The sequence below is a fragment of the Mesoplodon mirus genome (genome assembly GCF_964341445.2).
Source record: "Mesoplodon mirus genome assembly, chromosome: 17".
Classification (NCBI taxonomy): domain Eukaryota; kingdom Metazoa; phylum Chordata; class Mammalia; order Artiodactyla; family Ziphiidae; genus Mesoplodon; species Mesoplodon mirus.
The window spans coordinates 5,713,538-5,738,017 of NC_138993.1; the positions used below are offsets into that span (position 1 = coordinate 5,713,538).

At 36.9% G+C, this 24,480-nt stretch overlaps 1 protein-coding gene and 1 long non-coding RNA gene across 11 annotated transcripts in view; both read left to right on the forward strand.

Moving 5' to 3' along the window:
- LOC309792796 overlaps nt 1-24,480 on the forward strand; it is a 468,580-nt gene that overhangs the window by 294,999 nt on the left and 149,101 nt on the right. The gene's annotated exons all lie outside the window — the stretch shown is intronic.
- Nucleotides 1-24,480, forward strand: part of PAN3 (poly(A) specific ribonuclease subunit PAN3) — a 118,890-nt gene that overhangs the window by 50,816 nt on the left and 43,594 nt on the right. For all 10 annotated transcript variants that reach the window (XR_014291791.1, XM_082602609.1, XM_082602605.1 and 7 more), the window contains one exon: nt 1,601-1,751. Coding sequence is in view for 9 of the 10 variants with exons in the window: in XM_082602609.1 (XP_082458735.1) it covers nt 1,601-1,751 (151 nt within the window). In the remaining variant the exon portion in view is untranslated. The remainder of the gene's footprint in view (nt 1-1,600; nt 1,752-24,480) is intronic.

Consider the following 24,480-nt stretch of genomic DNA (forward strand, 5'->3'; position numbering starts at 1 on the left):
ACTTTCATCTTCTAAAACAGATTCAGCATTAACTAGTACACACTGATTTAGCTCTGAAGTGATCCTCTTGGTAACCTTTTGTTCTTTTATAACTAGGGATTACTACGTCAATAAAATGCATTAGCTTATTTTCTACTCCAGAAATTAAGGAATTGGCCGTACTTTTAAAGAAGATGCCAGTGTTTTAAATTTGGAAGGTTTTAAAATAGACACATAAGTGACAGAAGAGGCCTTTTTTTTTTTTCTCTTTGGAAAATATGTTTTGGTTCAGGCCTGATTCTTTTTTTTCTTCAGAATTTTATGTCTTAGATATGGCAGTAAAAGAGGTTCTCTGTACATCTAGTATATTGTAGTTAAGCACAGGTTAACATTTTTTCTATATTTTATTACTTTGCATTTAATTTTAGCTGGAATGTAACTAGTAAAATATCCTTTGTTTTAGAGTTTAAAATGAGGTTAGCCTCTTGACTTGCTATTTTCCAAATTTAGTATTTTGAGCTCTAACCTAGGAGTTTAAAATGTCATTCATATCAAGTAGGGAAGTTGTTCTTGGATTGTACAGTAATTAGTCCATCTTTTTATTTTATGCCTTCTATGGAAATATTTTTCCATTTTAATGATCAGTTCTAAAATACTTCAAGTGATTAACTTTTTTGCATCATGATTCAGTGTATTTTAAACTTAGCTTATATGTATACAGAAAATGTGGGCTGAAGTATGAACATACTAAATTATCTCTTTGGTCGACCCTTTTGGAAGTTGAATTCAAATATCAATGTGTTGAATCTTCATTATACTTAAGCATGTAGGTCACAATTTCAGAAAAATATTTAGGATATTCATTTTTTCCACATGGACAAAATATAGACCATTTGTGAAATTGAATTGCAGTCTTGTAACGTGCTAGTCATTCTTAAAGGCAAAGGTACCATGCCACTTGACTAGATAAAAGGTGGCATTGTACAATTGGGAGGAAATTTTTTTCATGTAATCTCATAGTAAAATGTTTTTTAATATAACAAGTTACATGAATACTTAGGAGACATTGGAGCCTCTATTATGTTTTTCTTATATCTTGAGTCCTCTCGTGTGTTTGCCTTGTTTTTAAGTGCTTTTCTTGTCTTTACTGTTATTTAAATACTTGGTATCATATTATTGGGGAAATGTCTTAAGTGCTTATAAAGAAGGAAGTGATTAATTTTGGAATAAAGGCAGTTTTGACCTTTATCCTGGTAGAAGTGGTTTAAAGACATTAAATTTGAAACTTGTTGGCTCAGTTTTGAGGCAGTTTCAACCTCCCAGTTCTCTAAAATGTGTTAGGATAGTTTGGTAATGATGTATATTTGACAATAAAGGCAAATATTCATGTTCTGAAGTTAAATTCTGCAAATGAAATGATTAAAACCCTCAAATTTGATGAAAATTTTTCTTCAAGAAATTTAATTATCCCACCCCAAAATATGAAAACTAAAGAACACTGTAATTCCTTTCAATAAAATATTTTACTCAGTAAGTAGAGCAGTGTGGAATAATGCCTAGTAGATTCAGTGTCTTTTTGGGCTTAAAATGTGTTAACTTACTATATTTGATTTTTAAATAGACACCAAATCCTACTGCAAGCGAGTTTATTCCCAAAGGAGGATCAACCTCCAGGCTCAGTAACGCGTCCCAGGCACATGCGTCTGCCTTCTCTCAAGTGTTCTCTCACCCATCCATGGGGACTCCTGCTGCTGCTGCTGGATTAGCCCCAGGTAAGTTGAGTAACTGTTTCCAGTGAGTTCCAGATAGCAAGTCTCTAAGCACATTTGCTGGTAGTTTACCAGACCTGAAATTGTATTCTTCAGTGAGTCATATTTGAACACATTATGAGTTTTATGTTCTAGGTTTTGGTACCATAGTCCAAATGTGTAGTTGAAAATTTTAAAGCAAAATTTAAATATGAACAAAAATTAAATATAAGGATGTTTAAAAGCACACAAAAATAAATTTAAAGGAGAAAATGGTTATTGAGAAAATAAGTCTATCTGGGCCATAGTATTAACTTATTTTTTAAAGTTCATGATAATGCTCTTTCACTCAAAAACTTCTGTAAGAGCGTCAAGGTCCTCCTTTTGAAATAAATTTCTAAAAAATAATTTATATCATTTTAAATAAAAGTTTAGATGTATTGCCTTCCAGGTGGTTGATTATAAATCTGTAGCAGTAATTCAAATTGGGTAAAGTATTATAAACAATGGTAGGAAAGAAATATGAAATATTAGGGGTCATTGAGGTAGGGAAGACAGTACATCTCAACACCTTCTTCCAAGTTTACCCAAAATGGCAGAAGAAGAATTTGAAGAAATGCACTTATACCTCAGGGATCCTGAGGCGTAGTTCACAGTAACCATTTGAGAACCCTATCTTCTTAGAAGGTCCCCTCTTTTATCTAAAAATTCATGCAGATTTTGTATTCTGCTTTCTAACATAAACACATAGCAAAATATGAAAGTTTTCTTAGATCATTAACGTCACCCATTCCTACTGCTGTGTACCTTAATTAGACAAGTAATGTATGCAGAATTATATTGAATTCATAGTAAGTGCTGAGCAGGTTGTCTTGTGTCTGTGAAATGGTTGAGCTACCCACCCAGATTATGTTTCTGGAACCTATACTGGAAAATCATCACTTGGTCCTGAATGTTTAAAAAAACAGAAACAAAAGGAAATTTATATACATTAAATGAAGCCAAAAGATCTGTCTAGATCAGCCTGGAACTAGTACTGCCTCCAGGGCTTAATCTAATCAGTAATGGTGTTAAATCATTGGTTTTGATACTGATAATGGAATCAAGGACCTTTTTGGGAAGAAGAGTGAGAGAAGATAATGATAACTTTATGGAACAGAGCATCCCGTTTAGTGTATAAAGTGTCAAGTGTATTCAGAGGCTTAATAACCTTGTGTTGCCAAGGATTTTATCAATGCCTACTTCCCCTCACCTCTCCCTCCTCCCCTTGTGTCCCTCCCTCTTTCCCTCTCTCCATCTCATTCTCCCTCCCTCCCTTCCCACTCATCTCCCACTCATCCTCCCCCACCCCAATGAGCAGTTGATCATTTTATTAACTAAACATAAGCAAGAATTAACATACCTTTCTGGTGAAACTTTTAAGATAATTTTGTGTGGAGGGCCTTGAGATATACCTTGCAACTCCTTCCCCCTTACTTGTCCCTTTACCTTTTTTTCTACTTTGGCTCTTTTCAGGTTCAGTTAAATTTGTAAACATTTTCCATTCTTCCCTAGAGAGCAGTGTCAGAATTGAATATCCCTGGTAGCCTTAAAGTTTTACTTGTAAGTAATATGCTGCTATGATTTTCTCCCATTGAGAAATGTGTTCACAATGTGTTCACATTGTTTACATGAGCATAATCTACATGTCAGCTGTACATCTGAACTTCCTTAGGGATCGTCCAGACTCCAGAGCAGTGTTTATAAAGCACCCACAGTAACGAAACCCATACGCCAGTCAGAACCCTTTGGCTTTCTTAATTAAGCACCAATTGATTTTGGCCTAACAGCACATTTTCCCTTGTCTCATAAGTAAATATTTTGTTCACATCTTTGATCAGACTAGTTCAGGCTAAAAGATGGGCTTTTTAAATACTGGAGGAGTTTAAAATGTCAAAGGGAATTTTAGATATTGAAAACATTTAATTACAAAATCCGTTAATGCTGTGGTATTTGTTTAAGGTTTCCAGTTGTTATTAACTTGTGTGTAGGTAGGTGTTTCACTGGTCCCAATTGGATTTCAGAACCTAAATTTAGGATGAAATGAATTAATTTAAAACTATTTACTCTTCTTCTACATAACCCTAACATTAAAGTGGTCATTCTGCTTCCTATTAATGAAAGTAATTACTGTCTGGAACCATTGGAAATAGGTCAGTATAGTATATTATATTAAATGTATTCCTGAATTCTTTATACCAACTATTTAAAAATTGTTCTTTATTCAAATGGCAATCGACGAGGCTAAAATATTTTCCAAGAATACTGGAGTAATTAATGGTTTTGCATTTATTGTTTCTCCATATTTTCTCCTTTTAGTTAATGGCTTAACATTCCGTGGAGATGAGCAAAGGAAAACAAACTTAAGTCTGTGTACTTCCAGAAACACATTTCATCCCTTCAGTGTCTTACATTACTTGTTACCCATAAATATTTTTTTCAAGGCCTAGGAGGGGTTCTTGGTATTTTCACTTCGAGACTGTAGAATAAGGAAGGTCATAGACGTTTATGTACCTGCCTTAGTGGTGATTTCACTGATCTTCAATCCTCCTTGTCTACTATAGGTGTAACCTAGTGATAATTTTCAGTTATAAAGTTTTATTTTCTCTTTTTTTTCAACTTCTATTCCAGAAATTAGTACCCTTGAAAATATGTCAAATTATTGTTTTCCTAAAAAATACGAAACCTTAAATAGTTTGCCACTCAGATGTAAACTGGAGTAATGTCATTTTCATTATATGTGAAAAAATACATATTTAAATATATCTTTCGACCAAACATGTAAAAATATCTGAGCAAAGTTGAGTAGATGTTAAGACTTTCTATTTCCTCAGATCGTAAGGAAGAAAAACGTAATGCGTGGAACAAAGTGGATCCTGAGTGAATCAGGTTCCTCTAAAACTTGATCACTTCAAAAACATGATTTGTATTTAAAAAAAGTTGTGATGCAAGAAGTAAAACTTTATACAAAAATTATTTGAATTTAAATAGCTAATTGGGTTTAAAAGGTATTTGAAAGTGTTAAATATATGCAGCACATGTTAAGTTTCCATTGACTTGTATATACATTTTATTTTAATTTAAGAAATGAAGGAGCTATAGGTTTAGTTGTTTTCCGCACATTTAACTGGAGAACTATAGCTGTATTTCTAAGTGTCTTCTACGAAGGTAGTTATATAAGAGTTAGTATTTGGGGTATGGCACTTAGCTTGGGCTTAATTGTCTTTGAGAACCCCTACAATTATATATATATTTTAAATTTGTAAATACACATTTTTCTCTGGTCACAGCTTTTATTATCCTCTTGGAGGACCACAGCCTTCCAAAAGTTGAGAATCACTGGTTTAACACACCCTTAGCAAAATTTTATTTCCTGAGTGTGATATAGTAACAATACCTTTAAAGTAATGTATAAAGATATATTTTTCTAATAGGTCTAGCTTTAGGCAAACATTTTTGGAATAGCCTTTAGAAATGAAAATATGACTATACTAAGTATGTGAAAAGACAGCTTATACTTTAATTTTTTGTGCCATGAAAAATAATTTTATCATGAGAACTAATTGCTGAATGGTTTTCTATCAGAATTTTTCCTGAGAGTATTTTGATGTGGTAGTAGACTTGGTAAGCTAAGTCTTGGTGTACTTCAAGTTTAATTACCTCAGTCTTGGCCATAGTCTGTTTGAAGGTGATTCTAAGAGAGGTAGCAACAGGAGTGTACATTTCTGGGTAGTGTTCTAATATGTCATCTGGTGGTTTAATCCACAGTTGTGACTCAGGAATTGAGCATCTCTTGTTCTGCTTGATTGTGTGTGTACACTTGGGAGAGGTAGAGGGGAGTTCTTGCATTTGGAGATGCCATCATTGATTTATAAATGAGAAAGAGAGCCATACGTGACTTTTTAGTACTTTCAAATATTCATTCCTTCAAGATGAGAATGGTGCAGATTTTTGGACCATTAGTATATTTTATTGTAAATTATTATGGTAATCTCAGATGATTGATTTGATGAGAAGCATCTAATTATTATACTAAACCTATCATTATTAAATAATTGTATTCCTTCATTAAAATTTAATCATAATATTTTAGAAAAATTTTTAAGTATATTTTTAGATCCAGTTTTTTGAAACACTTAATCGTTTCTTATATATTCCTGCGAGTGCCAAATTGATAGATAAAATTGGCTTACATTCTTTATTTTTTGGCTTGGGCAAGGTATGGGGAAAAAGAGGAAGGGAAAAGAAAAGGGAAAATTAATATTTATCCATCATTCTTGGGCTTCCCTGGTGGCGCAGTGGTTGAGAGTCCGCCTGCCGATGCAGGTGACACAGGTTCGTGCCCAGGTCCGGGAAGATCCCACATGCCGCGGAGCGGCTGGGCCCGTGAGCCATGGCCACTGAGCCTGCACGTCCGGAGCCTGTGCTCCGCAACGGGAGAGGCCACAGCAGTGAGAGGCCCGTGTACTGCCAAAAAAAAAAAAAACCCATACTAATATTTATCCATCATTCTTGTTGAAAAATATTTAACTTTTAATATATATAATGTACTATTTAAAAATATTCTTATACCTCTAATGTTGAAAGGTGATCTTTTTTTTAAAGTTCTGTGCTAAAGAATAAAGTTCTCTGATTCTATGATGTTTTATATCATAATGAAGAAATGGAGGCTTCATTCATTTCAGTTGCATGCTAGTTGGCCGATGCGGTAATCTGACACTGGTCATTGGTCTCGGTGGAACCTTTGGGGTTTCCATGGTTCAGCCTTGTGCCAGTTTAGAGGTGGCATTCCTGAGAGATTATCATCTAGCTTCTGCTTTTTCACTTATAGTAATAAAGAATTAAGTAGCTAACCAAGGCAGTCCAGTGTACATTTTAATAGTTTGAATAAAAAAGAAAATTAGATCTTTTGTTGAACTAAACTCTGTCTTGTGTATCTTTTATCCATTAGTCCCAGGTCTTTTCCTTGAATAGAATAAATTAAAATCTTTCCTACATGATAGCCCTTTCAGTTGTTTTTTTAGACTAGTTGTACGTATGTGTGTGTCCATATAACTGATCTGTTTTTGACGCAAACAAGAGAGAGGGCAAACTGGGAAAATACTGTTAAAATTAATAAATTGTATAAGTCAAAAATCAGGAACCTCTTGTAGGTCATAATGCTGTAACACTAGTGTGGGTAAAATTAAATCCTCAGATATGTCTACATACCTGTATTACTACTCTGATATCCAGCTAAGGAGTGTATGTACCATTGGGAAAATAGGTTGCTAATGGATTGAAGCTATGGTTTTGCAGATGGTAAATATCTAAGTTCATATTTCAAATTTCTCTTTGTATTTTAGGCTCTACATTAAAATCACTCAAGGCATAAAAACTATAAGCTATCATTTTAGATTATTTTATGTTTTACTAAGTAGTATCATTATTGAAAATAAAAATTATACAAAATACTTAGGTAATTCTAAAACATCTCCCTGTTTTATATGATGTAACTCTAAACAGATTTTCCTTGTAATTATTTTTCTTTAAATGAATTTTGTGGGACCGTCAGGTAATCCTACCATGAGTTTATTTTGATATTTCCATCTGAACTGGTTTCTCTGAATTATTTTTACCCTTAATAGCAGTAGAGGTAGTTTACCATTAAAGTATTCTTCTAACTGTTTTAAATGTCAGTCTAGATTTCCTAAGCACGTTACAAATTCCTTAAGAAGGGACGGAGTCGCTTCTTATCTAGCACAAATTTAGGCATAAAGAGGGTGCCTAATAAATGCTCAGTTAACTAAGCTTCATTTTTATCTCAGAGAAAAAAATTTAATCGGTGGGTATCTCTTAATTACAGTGAATTTTAATGATCCCGTAAACATCTTTGAAGAACTCCTCTAAATACTGCAAGTGTTCAAGAGGGTGTAGGTGTATTGTCACATGAGGAACAGAAATATGCCTGGTGAAAGTTTAACTTTATCAGAACTAGAGTTGCTGTGTGTTTTGAGATGCTAAAACATTTTTAAAACCAGTCAAAATATTTGTATTATTTTTAAATTGCATGTTTCCATTTTTTGTAACTACTTTGTTTTTCAGGTATATTCAGCAGAATCACTCAGACATGTCCAGGTTTTCTAACTGGGGCTTGCTTTCTACATTAAAAAATAAAAGAAAACTTTATAGTTAAGGTCAGGGGTCCCTGAGGTTTTTGTGAAGAAGGCCCTGTAATACTGAGCTCATCCTAGATGAGGGCTGCTCGGTGTATGCATGTTTATGGGTACAGATGGTGACGTCCCAGGGAAGGTTACTGACAGTAGAACTGTAGAGCCGTAACTGGGTTGGGAGTGCCTGCTGGCTATATTTCCTTCCTGGTTGGGAATTTTAGGACACTGAGGCGAGACGTTAATGGCGCGAGGGGGATGTGGCTGCCGCAGCTGGCTTGGAGACCTGCCAGGTAAGGCTTAAAGTAGCTGCCAGTGGATATCGTTCTGCTGGTTGGGGAATCCCTGGTTAACGTGTCCTGTTAGGTTTCAGCGTTTCTATTGTGGACTTCCTGTTTCAATCTCATGTATTGGCTAACTTGTTCCTTAACTGAGAGGTAAGGGCTGGATGGGAGTGGGTAGGGGTTCCCTTCAACTGTAAGTTCAGTGATCTACAACTGTAGTAGGACCTCCTGCTGTTTGGGGGCTGCTTTCATTGGATCGTGACTTGATTGCCTTTGGAACATGGTACCAGTTCTTCTACTAAAGTAGCTATGTAGCTTTCAGCATGCTGTTTGATTCCTGTGCTTTAGCATCTTCATTTCTTTTTTTTTTTTTTTTTTTTTTTTTTTTTTCTTTTTGCGGTATGCGGGCCTCTCACTGTTGTGGCCTCTCCCGTTGCGGAGCACAGGCTCCGGATGCGCAGGCCCAGCTGCCATGGCTCACGGGCCCAGCCGCTCCGCGGCATATGGGATCCTCCCAGACCGGGGCACGAACCCGTATCCCCTGCATCGGCAGGCGGACTCTCAACCACTGCGCCACCAGGGAGGCCCAGCATCTTCATTTCTATAAGAAGATAATACTAGATAATTTTTAAAGTCTTTCTAATCTAAAATAGTATTGTTTCGTGACATGTTGATCAATAGGAGATAGATAGGTACACTAAAAGGAGACAGAAATGAAAACAGTGATGAGAAGTAGCAAAAAGGAGAGAAGAGTTTGATTTTTGTGTTGATACTAGACTTAAAAAGGACTTTAAAAGGTATATGGACTTCCTTGACATAGTATGTGTAAATAGAAAATCCTTTGTATCGCAGGTACAGGTGAGGGGGGGTTTGTTTCAGCAGTGTCAGGTTAGGGTCTGGGGTGAATCAGAGTGTTGTAGAGGTCCTGAATGAACTGATAGGCAGGGAGAGACAGCATGTATTCGTGAATGCCCAAGAACATTCCTGGTTCTCAGCTGGATGTGGAGAGTTAGAAGTCAGTCTTTTTATTTCCTTTGAGTCAAATAGGTTGAAACCTCCAGGGATCATTTCTTCTTTCACCTTTTGGCTCAGTGGTGCATTGTAGGTACTTAGTAGAGAGAGAGTGTTTGTGTGGACAAAATTACTATGCTGTGTGTAACATGTCTAGATAGGAATGGTCCTCTAATTCTGTAGGAATGAACTGAATGGTGGCAGCCTCTTTTATTGAATTTTCCCTGATTCTTCTCAGCTTGACTAGTCATATTCATATGTGAAAGTCATCTTTTTTTTCTTACTCTTTTTGCCTTTTGGATGTGTATTTACCCTACAGTAGGGCATGGGGCAGGGTCTTAGTAAAAGGAGAGGAATCAGAGAGATGTATCCCTTTAAAACCCCCAGTGCACACAGGCATGTAAAATCCAACCATATATACTAGCAGAAAGTCAGATGTGGACTACATGTTGATGGTGATAATATTTAGTTTTTTTTATTTTTTAGTCATGAATCTCTTACACATTGATATTCTGAAATGAGATGTTTTCTTATGATTTCATGAACATCTTCCCATATTTGTGATGTGGTTATCCAGATTTTAGAATGGTATTCCTATAAATAATAACTAGTAAATAACAGTCCCTTGGGGGGGGTGTACCTTTTAGAAAACAGTACAGATCAATAGGATATTAATATAATTGTTGTCACCAAAATGCTCCCTAAGCCATAGTTACTATGGACCATAATCTTATTGCCCACTGTTGTGATGTGGTAGGCTAAACTGCTGAAACATGGAGATCCAAAATGTAGTGGCTTCACATGACAAAAATTTATTTCTTTTTTTTTGTAACAGTCCAGGACAGATTTTTCAGGTTTTCTGGGATCCTGTTCTCCATGTAGTTAAGGACCCAGGTCAGCGGGCTTCTAGGCATCTCTCCAGTCAGCTGGAAGGGTGAAAGCATGGAGGAGCCTGAGTGGGAAGTTGTTATGGACAAACCTGGAAATTGTCTGCAAAGTTTCTCCAACCATGACTGTCCACCAAAATCCACACTTTCATCTTTTTAAGCATCTGGCCTACATGCTCCAGCCTTCTTTGGATGCAGAATTTTAAGTTGACCCTGGTTATCTCATATAAATACATATTGGGGCATTATCTTATTTGCATCTTTTGTATCTACTTTAAAGAAATCACCAAAACGGCTACAGTAGCCAATTTATCTAGCATCATGGAAAATGAAGCTTTCCATCATACTTGAATTTTTGGATATAAGAAGCTTTATGGCTTTCATTGTCAAAACTTTATATTCTCAGCAATTTTTCAAAGAAAGATTTCCAAAATTTTAGTTTCTGTTGCTTCACACAGCATTAACTTTTCTTTTATGACTCATGCTCAGTTTGATGTGCTTCAAGTGATTATAGTGAACCGGAATACAGTTGCTACCTTTTAGGTAACAGAGTTTGAAGAGCAGTTTGCTTCAGTGTTACGTAATTACTTGGATTCTTCACCCTTTCCATTGTCCTCCTACCTCAATTAGATTATAACTCCTTGGAGGCAATTTCTCTTGCTCCCTGAGTCTATTAAAGTGCCTGAATGTAGTACCTTGAATGGACATACTCAGACAAGTTTATTTGAACCATGTTAGTGCGTTCTTGCTGGCTTTTTATTGATGACTCTGTTGTGCCGTTAGTATTCCTAACTCTAGGACAGTGGTTCTTGAGTCTGTCAGAATCACCTGGAGTACCTGTTAAAACCCAGCACTCCCTGGGTCCCATCCCCAGAGCTGCTGATGTTGTAGGTCTGTCGGGGTGAGCCAGGGAATTTCCTTTGCTAATGTGTTTCCAGGTGATGCTGCTGACTTTTCTGGGGACTCCATTTTGAGAACTGCTGCTCTACTTAATGCTCTGTGCTGCCTTCTCTCCTCTTTCTTCTTACAACCCTTTTCTTCTCCTAATCTGCTGCTTTCTTTAAATAAGAAAAAGACTTTGAGTCAAGGACTTGAATTGTTGCCTGTGAAGAAGGTGCATGGGGCTTTAAATTATTCTTTGGCTGAGGCTGATTTCGCTTTTCTGGTTCGAGTCTGTGTACTGAGTAACTGAAGTTATCAGATAAGTAACCATTGAATTAATTGTTACAGGGGTTCCTGAAGCTCAGCCAAGATCACAAATACCGTTTAAGTGAAACGAGGCCACAGGGATTTCTTCTACCTTAGTAATGCTCATGGGACACACATAATGTAAATCAATTATTGATACATCTCATAAATTTTTCAGAATGTCTGAAAGATGCATAGCATATGTACCGTGGCTGTTTAAAATTTTAAACCTCATGGATCTAGAACTAGTAATCAGATATCTTTTATTTGCATGTTACGTTTTAATATGTATTTTTTAAGATTTTTATGTAAAGGTCAACTAAATTGTTATTAATGTTAAAGAAGTAAGAAGTGTTTATTGATTCAATAACAACATTTTTTGAAGCCAGACTAATTTTTCTTCTTAATTTGTTATTAGCTTTTATTTGTTGGAAAGAAATTTAAAGTTAAAATTACATTGTTAACTAATATTAATCTTATTTTTTGTGACTATAACTTTTTATAATCAGACATGGTTGTCTTGGAGTATGTTTATTGTTCATAAACAATACAACATAATTTATCAATGAATGAAGCATACCATTTAGTCATAAACATTCACTGTCACTTGAGAAGAAAAATGGTTCTTTTGATCCAGAAGAGTTTGTTTGGTAGCTAACACCTGTCCTCCTCCCATTTTGTTTTGACTCTTTGTTTAAATAATGTACGTGTTATGATTTAAGAGATTGACACCATTGCAGAGGCTAGAGAAGATCCTATTAATTCTGATAATTTTGTCAAGTTTGGGGGCAAGCAGGTCACTGTTCTGTTTCTTCAAATATAGTGACCCAAGTAAGTGACCTAACATACAGGCCAGAGGGTGTAGTTCTTAAAGTTGTAATTCAGTTGTTTTTAAGACAGTTAAAAATCTGGACAAGTTATTCACATTTTTAGAGGTTTAGGTACTGTAGTTTACACATAATATTCTAACATTTGTTGAATTAATTAATGAAAACTCATATGGAAATGAGGCTCTTGATAGAGGTAAGGCTGAAGTTAGGCCCAATGGAGGATTACTGTGTGTAGACATGGAAAGCGAAATAGTTGTGCAGGCTGTGGTCTCCATCAAATATTGTGTACGAGTATGTAGCTGATAACAACTTGGGTTAAACTCATAGAATTTACCTAAATTTGGTCAATGAGATTAAATAAATTTTGTGAGGAAGCGTTAGGACACTTAATAGTTTTATTAATGCTTATAGTGTTTCTGATATCCAGGTAGTCCAAATACCTTTTATCACAGGTAGATATTCAACTAAAATGAAGTATGCTTATAGAAGTCAGTTGCTGAAATTCTCTAGATATTGAGGGGGAAATCAGAGGTGGAATCTGAGTTGCATTTATATTGGTTTGGTCCACATGGCTTTTATTAAAGGTTATTTATATTTAAAAAAATAAGTAAAGCATTTTGGAGTGTGTTTGAAACTTATTTTTATTGTGTAATGTAATGAAGAGAGAATATTAGTACTTCTAATCAAATACAATTTTTAATAATTGAAATGTTACCGTAAATCAGTAAACATATTTTACTTTTTCTTTATATTTTCCTAAAAGTAAAAGTAATCACAGTATGGCTTTCTAGTTGTCATTAGAATGAACTCCAAGTCCCTTACTACGGTGTATAATCTGTCTTACGTACTCCCTCATCTCACTCTTCCCATTGTGTGTTCAGTTCCAACCATACTGGTCTTCCTCAAATATGTCAGGCTCCTTTCTGGCTCATGTTCTTGCATGTACTGTTTCTCCTGTTCTTTCCATAGATGGTTCCTTCCGTTCTCTTAGGTGTCACTTACAAAGTGACTTAAAGGTCCCAGAGAAGGGCCTTTGACTAATGTAAAGGAAACTTCCCATCATTATTTTTCATGGTGTTCTCCTGTTTACTTCCTTTTTAGAATTTACTACAATTTGAACTTGCATTTTTCTTTGTATTAGAATGAGTGGTCCTCTTCATGCCTATTGGAATATAAGCTCCCTTGTGGAAGGAACTATGTCTACCTGCTTATTAAATATTTTTAGAATTAAAATAATTGAAAATGACTATTAAATGACTACCAGCTTTCTTTTCTTCATGGAGGACCTCCTCTGATATAAAATACGTATCCTGTTTGAGAATATGTATTTGAAAATGGCAGCAATTTTCCCATCTCTGTGCCTTCCTCTACTTGGAAGGCTCTTCAGTTTCTTGAGATCTTGCCTGTTTTTCATTGATTAGGTCAAATGCCTCTTTTTTTTTTTCTTCTCCCCCTTTCAAAGCCATTTCTACTTCTGAAGTCATTATTACTGTCTTCCATCTCTATGCTTCTATAATATTTTCAGTATCTCTTAATGTTCTTAAATTTTTGTCTGTATTATTTATTTCCTTCACTTAAAGTTAAATTCTTCTGGAAGCATTTTTATCATTTTATCCACTACTGTGATCACACATGGAGACCTAGAGTAAACACTAAAATTGAAAAATTTTAAGCACTATCGTGGGCTTTATGAGTGAAGTATGAACTTCATGAGATCAGAACTAGATCTTATTTCTTGAATTCCTGGAACCTTGCTCAGTGCCTGATCTCCTGCAGTGGTTCCGGTAAGCTTTCATATGTAGTTGCAGATTAGCCTGTGGTGCTTTGCATATACAGCTTCCCCGTCCCCATGTAAGACTTATGAAGTCAGAAACCCCACATTTGGAGCACTGCCATTGTCTGTACGTTTAAAGGTTTCACAGGAGATTCTGACATCTACCCTTTGAGAGAAAAAAAAAGTTCAGAATTCCAGAAAATTTGTAGGAAGATGAGATTTTTATCTGATTCGAATGAGGTTATCCAGGATGAAGTTTCATGGAAAACCCATAAGATGGGTTTTAAAGGATAGATAGGATTTCTTTAAACATTTTTAACACAGATAGTTGGGAATCTGTGAAGTTTATTTTTTTTTCTGTTTGTTTTAACCAGTTTATTACCATAATAGGGAATTGTTTTCGCTCAGTTAGTGAACTTTCATAAAGTAATTCAGTCTGAGTTAGGTAAAGACAGATGTGAAGAAAACGTCAGGTGCAGTACCGAGCCATAGGCTTGGAGCAGGGTCCTGCTGGAACAGGCATTACCCTTAAATACTGATTGTAGGGGAGTCCACAGAGTTCGCCTGGAGGGAATAGGATAAGGCGAGGGTTTTTTTTTTTTTTTGCGGTACGCAGGCCTCTCACTATTGTGGCCTCTCCCGTTGCGGAGCACAGGCTCCGGATGCACAGGCTCAGCGGCCATGGCTCACAGGCCCAGCCGCTCCGCGGCATGTGGGATCTTCCTGGACCAGGGCACGAACCCGTGTCCCCTGCTTCGGCAGGCGGACTCTCAACCACTGTGCCACCAGGGAAGCCCAAGGCGAGGTTTTTTGCCAACTGGCATTTTTGTTTTTTTAGACAAATTATACATTGGTACCAGTGTGCAGTGATTCCACATGACAGTTTAAACTACTGTCATTCATTAGGTCACATAGATGGTTCTGTTTCCCTACCTTAGGCTCTTGGTCACTGCTTCTGTTATGTGGAGTTTCTTATTAATTTATCTTTTCAAAGAAATATTTTTGAAGTTTGCCATTTGCGTGATGTGGAGAGCCACCATTCTGAAATACCAGAAGAGTGGAATTTTCAAATTAAAATTGCTAGGCAAGTGAAAAAGTTTAGATTGGGCACGAACTTGGAAAAATGAATGAAAAATGGCACTGAGATAAAATGTCATGTATTTTGAAGTACCTGGTGTCTCTTTCTTAAAATGTTACCAATTTTCTTTGCCATTAGCACCCCTGAGTTTGACACACTGTTTCTTTTTTTTTATTTTAACATCTTTATTGGGGTATAATTGCTCTACAATGGTGTGTTAGTTTCTGCTTTATAACAAGGTGAATCAGCTATACATATACATACATCCCCATATCTCCTCCCTCTTGCGTCTCCCTCCCACCCTCCCTATCCCACCCCTCTAGGTGGCCACAAAGCACCGAGCTGACCTCCCTGTGCTATGCGTCTGCTTCCCTCTAGCTAGCTATTTTACATTCAGTAGTGTATATAAGTCCATGGCACATTGTTTCTTGAGGGTTGTCAGGATTGGGGGAGAGGAGACAGGACTGGACAGCTGGCTGGGAGCACTTCGATACCAGGCACCTGCAGCTCAGCAGGCATCAGAAACATAAGACTTAATTACCATTTCTGCCCCTAGAGGACCTGTGAGCCAGGCATACCAAAGCTTAATTAGGGTTTAGAGAACAGTGGTTTTCAAACATTTTTTTTAAAGCAGCAGAACTCTTGTGAAGTCTGTATGTAGTCTCCAAATCTAAAATTATATAAAGCAGATAAAACTGGCATTTACAGGGTCAGGTTTATTAAACTTACTCATGAAGTTATTCAGTGAGAATAGCAAGTCTATGTGGTATTATGTCGAACCCAGTAATTTGAAATTGGGTGAAGGACAGTAATTAGTCTTACATTCCTGTCTCCTCTTCTGTATTTTCTGTCATATAGTAACATAAAAATCATGATTCACATGAATAAGTTGTGCACCCTTTTGTTCAATTTTCTCTGAGTGCGTGTGCATTTAAATAAAAGATGATTGCAGTCACTGCCTTCCTAATGAAAGATCCATGTATATACAGAGGGGTGACGGGAGAGAGGCTTTATTCTGAGCCTCCATGAGAATACCCTAACCCAACACAAGCTAAGTATGTTGGTGATGATCTCTAGTATGTTAAAAAAGAATGCATGCTAATTTGGATCTGCATTTGTAATTTTATTGTTGAATTACTAAAAGTGAAAAAAACAGATGAAATTCAAATCAAGAGTCTACAGAACCCTGAAGCATTTGTGGAAGCTTAGGGTTCTGCTTAGTGCAGATTGAAAAGCACCGGCACAGAGCCCTGCTTCTTGATGGGAAACAATCCACTGGTGCTCAGGTTAAGGAAGCTGGGAGGGCTGCTGTTTGTCTCACCTGAACCACAGACTACAGGGAGTGATTTGAGTGGCCATTCGGTGAATCCTCCCCAGATAGTTTATGACAGGTACCATTCATTACCTACAGTGGGACTTAACTCTCCTTTCTCTGAGAGAGGCTGGGAAAATGAGGAAGGAGTAAGGCTTTAAAACCAAACCCAAAAGCCCCACAACCTGTCAGATGCTTATATTCAAAAGAGTAGTTTTCCAGACAGTGTGTAGTCACTGCTAGTTTTTCCTCCATACATTTGAGCTCTGAGGCACTGAGGTTCTTGGTGGGGAATCAAGAATTTTCCGTATTATAGCTTGGAAGTGACAAGGGAAAAATTTTGATTGGAATTTTCCCCCACACGAATAAATACGGAATAAATGTTTTAGAAAGGAAAGTAGTGCTGGCCCCCCTCACGCCTCCCTCTGGAGGTGGTCTTGAGGAGTGTTTGTTCTGTGAAAAGCTGTTAGCCTCATGCACCGGAAAGGGCAAAATAATGTTTCTGAAAGTAGCTTGAGTTCTTTGGTTGCCTTTCTTATGGAGGTTTTTCCCTCTTTTTTTCATAACAACATATTTTTGTAGACAGAACCCCTAACTCATGAAATGCAAAGCCCCCCGCCCCGTTTTGTTGTGGTACATTTTGAGGCTCTAAGGCTGTACATGTTGATTTTTTGGTTTTTAGAAGTAATAGGGAAGGCAGTTCACTATTGCATGTCTTGAAACAGAACATGTTACTCTTTTTATCTTTTAATTCAGAATATTCTCTCTGACTAGTGAATATGAGGACCTTGCGTTTAGGGAACTAAGTAACATTTCACTCGTTTTTTATGTATGGCCATAAGCAAAGCTAGTGCCCTAGACATGCAGACTACTTCTGGGTGGAAATGTTTAATTCCCCCCACTCCACACACACACACACACACACGCACGCACGCACGCACGCACATGAAAGGCAGCTTTTCACAGATTAAACAAAACAAAATAACAGCTTTGGCCCTTGAAATACTTTCCGTTTATAGTCCTTGCACATTTCTTCTTGGGTGAGAAACCCTATGGTGTGTGTGATAGCTCCTCTTGTAAGCTTTTTAGTTTTAACATTTCTTACTGTAACTGAGTGAAAGCTTTAACCAGGAACTGCCTATGGCATATAGATGCTTTCAGTTTATTGGCTACTCCTGTAGCTGAAAGGAAGTTGAACTATTTTTTTTGGACCCATTAAGTTGTCCTTTCCACTTGGGTGTTGAAAGAGCTTATGAGCAGTAGCTGTTCTGATTTTTGTTGGTTGTTTTCTCTAGGGAACAAGCTACCCTCTGAGTCAGCACTGGACTTGAAGATAAATCCTACAATTCATGAAACTGACTGATTCGACTAAAGGATGGATAGTTTGGGCAGCGTTGGACAGCTCTGAGGGGTCTGTTTGTTTAACTGAAGGGATTGTTGAGTTCAGCAACTTTTAATTCCCCTAATCATAAGGGGTTGCTGTTGTGAAAACAGGGTTTGTGAAGGAATCTGTTCTGGCAATTGACATCAATCAATATTCTTACTGACTTTGTTTTCATTTTATCACCACACTTAATGAAACAATTCTTTGAAGTGTAGAAATTTTACTATTTGTTGCCAGCAAGAATTAGTATGCTCCTGAGAGGTCAGCATAGGATTTTAGCAGTCTGCTTATGAATCCAAGTTATCCTTTTTCCACATGGGGTTTATAAACATTTCTCTCCAGTAAACCTTTTGGCATTTGGGTTGTTTCATCTTTGCAAAGGTAGTTTGCGTTTGTGGCTTGCAACTTCTAGGATTAAATTGAACTTAACTTGATTAGTGTATATTTTACTAGATTAGTGAATAATTTTTATAGTGGCTTATGACTAATATTGTGATTTTGATAATTAACAATTTTTACCTTAAAAGGTTACATTATTTTTTTAGTTTCAGTTTTCAAGGAAATGAGGATAATTTTAATGTTTAATTAAATGGATTTTTTAATATGAAACATGAGGGATTTAAGCTCATGTTAAAGAAAGAAAGGAAGCTTTTCTTATCCTAATATTCTAGGCCATTATAAATTAGGCAGGAATACTGTGGATTGTCTTTTTGGAGGCTTTTAAAAACAGGGTGTGACATGATACAGGAAATACTTTGGCCAAAGGTATATATATCTGTGTGGTAGCAAATAATTTTGTGGTTTAAGAGTTAAAGGGTTATAAATATATTAATTTTATTTTAATCATTTGAAAGTTAGTATGATTTAAAATATATAGGAATAATGGGAATTTTACCTAGTCAATATTTGAGTTGATTATTGTTTAGGCTAGAAGTGGAAATGATCATTCATCATGTCAGAATTTGGAAAATTGGGCTTAGACAAATGAGATTTTATACATTTCAGCTTTAGGTTCATTAGTTGCATGATTATTATTACCTTAAGCCTGGTACTTTTGATTAATAACAGTTTTAGCCAGTTTTGATAATTATCTACAAAGCTGAATTTGATTGAATGATGGAATTATTATGGGGAAAGAAGTAAAGACTGTAAAGACTAATATTATCTTAGCTTTTACTTCCTAATCCTGTTGCTTTTTGGATAGTGGTTTGTTTTATTTTGTACAGTCTATTTGAGGATTAGATCCACATTTAAAGTATGAGCATGGCTATATGATGGTTGTCTCAGTTAAATCTTTACTTATGTCCACTTTTTAAAGTTTTCTTACCTGTGTTTGTGACTTAAAAGTGATGGTAAAATGTCCCCCAAATAAAATTTAGTAAAATATTTACATTTTTCTACTTAATGGCAACATCTTGACGGATTATTGCCATTTAGTCCCTGGATTCTTAGATGCCATTTATTATAAAATGCATCCCATTAGTGTAATAATAGCCTTTGCGGCGGTGGGGGGGGAATTAATATCATTAGACATATAAACTTAAAAAAAAACCTTTAATAAAGAAAATAACCCAGACTTTCATGTTGCTAGGAATCTTCAGAAACACTAAGTCTTTAAATTCTAATTCTAATTGTCTTTAAATTCAAGGATTTTCTGAAGCACCCTTGTCTGTAGCGGTTATACATAGCTTCCTATGACTTGTTTCTTTTCACAGTACCTAAACTTTTAGGTTTGACAGTATAGTTTTGAGGCTTATTGTAGAAATCCAGAAACTTGAACAGAGAAATGTTGTGAACTGGTTGTACCATCCTCCCCTCCTTTAATATTTTATATGTTCTGAAATTTGACAATTCTTATGCCTTTAATCACATTTTCTCCTTATAACTTTTTCTTCTAGGTGCATTATTTTTATTGGCCTTTAGGGATTTAAATTTGGGTTAAATTCAACAGCATAGAGTGCTCCACTGGGTTGTAATAGCATTCAAGGGACTTAGATTCTAGCTTCATTACTACCTTCACTGAGTTTATGTGCCTGAGCTGTGTCGGGCCCCAGTTGTCTAATTTGTAGAAAGGGGAGAAGCTTAGTCTACTTCTGGCTTAAAAATTGGAAATTGTAAAACATTCTGTTCAAACTATTGGCAGTTTATAAAGTAGCTTCTTATTTATCTTTAAATTTAAGTAGGTAATTATATGAATTTAAGTGTGGCTCAATGGGGTGATTTTCATTAAGCAAAATATTGACTAAGGATTTCTAAATTTAGGGTTTTAAACTTGGTGTATTTTATTACAAGGCAGTGAAGATGATATTTGTGCAAACAAACATATGCTGAAGGTTATTCAGAACGTAAACTTAAAAGAAATGTTTTAAAGGTAAAGTTATTAAGTTTTCAAACAGCTTTTCTTTATTTCTTAACTGAATTAAATAATTGTGTCATGGGAAAAATTTAGTGTACATCGTAGAACATCACTTATAACGAGCTATTTTCTCCTAAAACCATTCTTACCACCTTAATAGACTTCAGATTGATAGTGTTTTCTCTATCCTTCAAATTGCATTCAGTTTTTAAAAACTTATTTTATCTATTAAAATGTTACCATTTAAAAAGCAGCACATATGTATATGCTCTGTGTATATATACATTTATTTTATAAATTTATTTATTTTGGTTGCATTGGGTCTTCATTGCTGTGCGTGGGCTTTCTCTAGTTGCAGTGAGCAGGGGCTCCTCTTTTTTGCAGTTCACGGGCTTCTCATGGTGATGGCTTATCTTGTTGCGGAACACGGGCTCTAGGCACGCGGCTTCAGTAGTTGTGGCACGTGAGCTCAGTAGTCGTGGCACACGGGCTTAGTTGCTCTGCGGCATGTGGGATCTTCCCAGACCAGGGCTTGGACCGTGTCCCCTGCATTGGCAGGCAGATTCTTAACCACTGTGCCACCAGGGAAGTCCCTATATACATTTATTTTAACTATAAATGTCTTTCAGGATTTAGGACTATTTCTTTAGGGTACTTTCCAGAGCTAGAATTTCTGAGACAAAGGCTGTGCATAGTTTTTAAGCTATTGAAATTGAAAGCAGCTGTTTTTGTGATGTATACACCAAGCCATAGCCAGATGATCCTCTTTAGGATTACTCCAGAAGTCCAACAGTTATTTATGAAGAATAAAGTTTGTTTCATATACTTCCAATTTTAATTTTAATTTTATTTTATTTATTTATTTGTTTATTTGTTTGTTTATTTATTTAGTTGCACCAAGTCTTAGTTGTGGCTCCAGGGCTCCTTTAGTTGTGGCTTGCCAGCTCCTTAGTTGCAGCACGCAGGCTCCTTAGCTGTGGCATGTGAACTCTTAGTTGTGGCATGCATGTGGGATCTGGTTCCCTGACCAGGGTTTGAACCTAGGTCCCCTGCATTGGGAGCACGGAGTCTTATCCACTGAGCCACTAGGGAAGTCCCAACACTTTTTTTTTTTTTTTTGGCCATGTTGTGGGATCTTAGTTCCCCAACCAGAGATCGAACCGGGGCCCTTGGCAGTGAAAGCACAGAGTCCTAACCACTGGACCACTGGGGAATTCCCCTCTAATTTTTACGTAAGTAAACATTTTGAATGGCTTCTATAATTTTAGTATACTAGAAATTAAAATATTCCAACTAATGATATTAGAAAATCTTTTCTATTAACATTAGTAGTTGAAATCCTACTTAAGCTATAACATATATATTTACTTTTACGGTGTATGTTTAGATAGTTTAGATACTAACAGAAGGAGCTGATGAAACACATAGGTTCAGCTCCTTTTTACATGAGCTATATTTAATTTTTCTTTGCTATATTTCCTAGCCACGGAGGGTACATCTCTAATTATATAATTTTTCTCAATGTGTATGGACAAAACTTAGTGGAATCAACATAAATCCATTGCCCTAACTTAAAGCTTACTTTTCCCCCTCCTCCCTCTTCCCTGAGGTATGTTTAGATGTAAGAAACAAAACATTTGCCCTTATATTTGTGTGTAACAGTATTCACTACACTATAGAGCAGAATTATGAAAAAGTGGTGGCTGTATTGTAGTAGCCAACTTAAGGTATGTGTGCGGAAGTGAGTTAACATAGTGTCCTTAACAGAGCCTGCTTGCAAGGTTGGCCCTGGGCTGATGTATGCGACCTCGGAGCTGGGGAGTGTTCCAATTTTTCCCTAACTGATTAAGGTGGTTTACTACTCCTAGACTCTTTGTGCAAACAGTGTGGTTTGCGCTGCGCACATGCTTTCCGCCCGGGAGTGTGGGATTCTGGCGTGTGCTAGGCAGTGACCAGTCACCTATAAAAACCCTGGGTGCTTCTCTGAGCAGATATATTGCCTTTGTGCTCCTGGACGAAGAGTAGGCCGTGTGACCCCTCGTGAGGAAGGGAGCATAAGGAAGCCCACATGTGAATCCCTCTAGTCTCCACCTGCGTCTTTGCCCCTTGGGATCTGGATGTGTACGTTTACTACACTGCTGTGGTAGATCTTAGTCGCGAGTGCAACTCTGTGCTGAGTTACAGTGACTTTCTGAACATGGAAGTGGTCTCGGGCGACCCCACCACCACCAGTCAAGGATCTTTGTTACTAAATTTACTGAGAAACTGTAGGGATTGTTTTTTTTTTTTCTTTCTTTTCTTTTCCCTGCGGTACGCGGGCCTCTCACTGCCGTGGCCTCCCCCACTGCGGAGCACAGGCTCCGGACGCGCAGGCTCAGCGGCCGTGGCTCACGGGCCCAGCCGCTCCGCGGCACGTGGGATCTTCCCGGACCGGGGCACGAACCCGTATCCCCTGCATCGGCAGGCGGACTCTCAACCACTGCGCCACCAGGGAAGCCCCAGGGATTGTATTTTAAAGCAGTTTTATTTATGCAGTAGTCATCAACATCATACAGAGAATTTAATGCATTTCTGATGTTGTTCTGTAATTTTTAACATTTTATTTCAGAAAGTTCTACGCAGTAGAAGTCTGTCCTGCATATAGGATAGCTGTCTAGAGTATCCTGGGGATTTGTCTGACAGGTTGCATCAAATTGCAGAGAACTCCATGGCATGACATACAGACTTAATTGACAATGATTACAATTAAACACTTTCTTTAAACTCACTTTCTCCTCCTGCTAAGATAGCTAGTGGGTAGAAATGGACTAGGAAATAAAGCTTGTCTCTGACTCGCTGAAAGAGCGAGTGGCAGAGGGAAGGGGAGAAAAGCGCTCTGACCTCAGTTTTGGAGCTGACCTTTTATACCCACCCTTTAAGTTATCATAAGCAATATCAAGGAAAAAGATTTATTAATTCATTATATGTTTAAGATCCTGTTAGAATTTAGGAGTATAAACTTAGTGTCTGTTTTTTGGGCTATAAACTGTGCATTGTTTTATTTGGGAGGGGGTGTGATTAGGGAATTTGGTTTTAAAAAAATCAATAAAGTAAGAAATATATCTTTAGTAGTAACTTCGTTTTTTGTATTCCTGGATATGATCATAGACATTCCTTACTATGATTTTCTCTTGGATGAGGCCCCAAATATTGGCCCTATGGTTAAGAAGATAACGCTTCCTCTGTTTGTCTTTAATTCATTCATCTGTTCAGGATGAGATATATTTTGGTGATTTCTAATCTAAACCATTCTCTTCAGTGTAGCCATGCATGACAGTTTATTACTGAGGGTTTAACGTGGTTATTGGAACTTTGTTAACGTTAAGAACCTTAGTTACGACAGCATTAACAACTTTAGGTACCGACATTAGTGTAATCTAGGTTTACCCAGGCTACGGAGATCTGGAAAGAGTAGCACTGGAATAATCAGACTGCTGGGTTACAAGAGTGTCCTTCACCTCAGATTCTTCGCATTCTTCTCTTTCTCTCACATTTGCTTGTTTCACATTTGCTTTTAAATAGTGACAGCTGGCATCTGTGCCACTTGATAGCATGAACACTTGCTTTTCTCCTCCCGACTTGTTAAACTCAGTTAATTCTGGTGTTGGCACTCTTCACTTCCCGCTTGTAGCTATTGCTGTACCAGGACGAGGAAACTTTCACCTCTTTCTTTTCGAGAAATGTATTGTGTGTGTAGTTGGGAATACAGAGAGGATTAAGGCACAGTCCTCCCCTGTAAAGAGACAGTTCGCATTGTGTGCTACTCGCAGCAAAAGATAAAGTACAAAATGATGGGAACAATTTTTAAACATGAGTATCAGGAGAATTTTAGTAGAGTGAGAAGATTTCTCAGAAGTTGAATTGGAATTTACTGTGAGGGTGGGGTTTAGAGAGCTCGGTGTTGACAAGGAGGGTTGTTGATGAGTGTACCAGAGGAGGGGACAGTCTTGAAGCCTTGTGGCTCCGTGAAGCAGCCTGGTGCCTTCAGGGAAGTTGTATCGAATCTTTAGATGAATCGAAGAGGATCGTCACGATTTCAGTATTGTCTTTCTGTCCATGAACGTGAGCTCTCTCCAGTTCTTTTTTCCAGGTCTTCTTTAATGCCTTTCCACAAAGTTTTATAACTTTCTGTGTTCAAGTATTACATATATTTTGTAAGATATTCTGAGACACATTTGTGGTAATTGTTGGTATTATAATTTGGCGTCTCAAAAAATTTTTCTAGTTCATTATTCTTAGTGTGAAAATATGTGATTGACATTTGTGTGTTGGTTACTTTGAGACATTCTATTTCTAATAATTTGTAGATTCTTTTATATGTATATATACATATGTATATGTGTGTGTGTATATATATATATAAAATTTGAACACTTACCTGCAAATAATGATGATAATCTCTTCCTTTGTAATCTTTTTTCT